Raw genomic sequence first — 2,396 nt, forward strand, 5'->3', positions numbered from 1 at the left:
GTTATAATGTTGTTTTTGCACTGTGGTCTCGTTATTAGTTATGCTATGTAAAGGGTCAGTGCCCTTGTTCTCACTGCTTTATTAATCAAAAACATACACTGTACATTTTTTAAATTTTTCAATAGATTATTATCTATCACTTTTATATATGTATGATGTAATAAAAGACTGGTAAATTGAACTTTGAGCAACAGGAAGTCCCATAAATATACGTTATGAAAAACTTAAAAAACTACTTTGAAATCAGTCAATGGGCAGAGATATTTAAGCAGAGCTTATCAAGTTCAAATAACAAGAAGATTTTAGTATAAATTATTTTTGAATTTGAATGTGAGTTTTTTCTCCACCTTTCAGATCAAATTCTATGATTCAGAAAGTAAGAGAAGATAAACAAATGTTTTATTTTTATTTTTACAATAGATCATAAAATTTGATATGAAAATGTAAAAACAAAAATTCAGAATCCAATTTAAAAATAAGTCATACTGTGGAAACTATATATCTGCAAACACAACTTCAACTATTTAAAAAATAAACAGGTCGATGGGGGATGTTTAAACAGAGCTCACTAAATTCAAAAGTGGGTGTCAGTTGAAAAGCGTTGAGCCAACCGGCATAACCAAGGCCTGGAGCAGAAGGACATGTGCAAATGGCAAACTACCCTGTTTCTTACTTGCAAGCAAGCTAATTTATGAACCTTATGGTACAGCTTAACTAATTTGGATGTTACATCAATACGTTCTAATATGCAGCTTTGGAAAATAAGAAAACAATAACTCTGAACATGCTATGTAACTGTGCATAGAGTAAAATTATTCTTGATTTTCTAGCTCATTGACTGCAAATAGCTTTTATACATGAAGGAAATAATCTTGTATTTCACTTTCTAATTAAGATTCTAATACAGGCAAATGCACCTTAATGAGTTCATTTCTCAGAAAGGTAGATCAAAGATGTGCATAGCCCTTTTCAATGAAAAAGAATCAATAAGTGACCCTGACTCCTTGGTATCTCAGAATTTCTCCAATAAGCTCACCTTTGCCAGAACCAACATACCTTCCACATGTCTTTCCATCTTTGATGAAAAGGAAAGTGGGCACTTCTACAACTTTATTAATTCTCAGAAACTCCATGCATTCTTCATTTTCATCTCCATTCATCCTGGCAAACACAGTGGTGTCAACCATCCTCTTGGCAAGCCTGACCACAGTTGGGTAGACCTTAACACACGGCCCACAGTGCTTGAGACCCACATCCAAAACAATCAATTTCTGATCCTCTACATGTTTGTTGATTAATGCTTCTACATCCTGTCTGCTGTGGAGCTGCTGGATAGGAGCATCTGTGTCACCATAGTACAGAACATCACCCTCTAACTGGTCTGGACCTATGCCTTCCTCTTCATGTATTTTTTCCATGCTCTTGTAAAAGCTGAAATGGGGGACAGAGGTTATGTTATCTCTCATACAGAGCTCCTTGGACTGCTCAGACTCATCTCCCATGACCAGAATAAACCTCACATCTGGACATGTCCTGCTAAGGTCCACCATGAAAGGGTATATCTTTTTACTGTGATAGCTGTGGCTTGCTGCATATTCCACTACTACAAGCTTATCCTCTGCAATCCTTAGGGCTTCATCAAATTCCTGTATTGTATGCACTTGCTGCACCCTTTCATCTTTTATGCCCTCCTCTCTGTTTTTCTGTTGTGGGCTGCTTACAGCAGCCCTGCAGAGGAATTGAGGACTCATGGATTTGTGGGTATTCCATTGAAGTCCTATGGATGACTCTGAAAAGGGTCTCAGAAATTTTCCTCTCCTAAGTATTGAGGTGGTTCCATGATGAACCTGAGGCTTATGGAAATGCAGATCATGGGGTTTCTCTGGATTAACAACAATAGCAGTACCCCTACTCAACATGCAGGACCGAAAAGCCATTTGCTTTGATTTACCACTTATGGAAACCTCCTCTGACTACTTCACTTGAGAATTATATGAATCTCATTACCTCAATTATTGCAGAAGTTCCTAGAAAACCATAGATGTTGAATTGAGCTATTGAGAAACTCCTGCTTTTACCCACAGAAAACTTTTTGCAATTTTTTCCCCAAAAAGTACACATTTATAGATGTAAAGATAAGGCCCAAGATGGATTGTGGTATTGTCCTCAAACATCCCCTTCCTCTCGTTTGAGCTATGGTTAAGCTCGAAACCCTGGTTCTACTTGTCTGGATTGAGATGGTAGTATCATGTGATGGTCAATAGATCATATACCCTACTTTGGAGACGTGGCTCAAAATCCACTAAACAAATCGCTGTGCAAGATTAGCATTACCATATAACATTTAAAATATCTACATACATCAGTACAAGCCCCTGGGCCCTTGCTCAAGCGGA

General features: G+C 37.4%; 1 protein-coding gene across 1 annotated transcript; it reads right to left on the reverse strand.

The window, feature by feature from the left end:
- Positions 1-802: 802 nt before the first annotated feature.
- Positions 803-2,161, reverse strand: LOC131065842 (thioredoxin-like protein CDSP32, chloroplastic). Its single transcript, XM_058000483.2, has one exon. The coding sequence runs from the start codon at positions 1,935-1,937 to the stop codon at positions 984-986; it is 954 nt and encodes a 317-aa protein (XP_057856466.2). The 5' UTR covers positions 1,938-2,161; the 3' UTR covers positions 803-983.
- Between the last annotated feature and the right edge of the window lie 235 nt (positions 2,162-2,396).

Source organism: Cryptomeria japonica, chromosome 6 (genome assembly GCF_030272615.1).
Source record: "Cryptomeria japonica chromosome 6, Sugi_1.0, whole genome shotgun sequence".
In the NCBI taxonomy this organism is placed as follows: domain Eukaryota; kingdom Viridiplantae; phylum Streptophyta; class Pinopsida; order Cupressales; family Cupressaceae; genus Cryptomeria; species Cryptomeria japonica.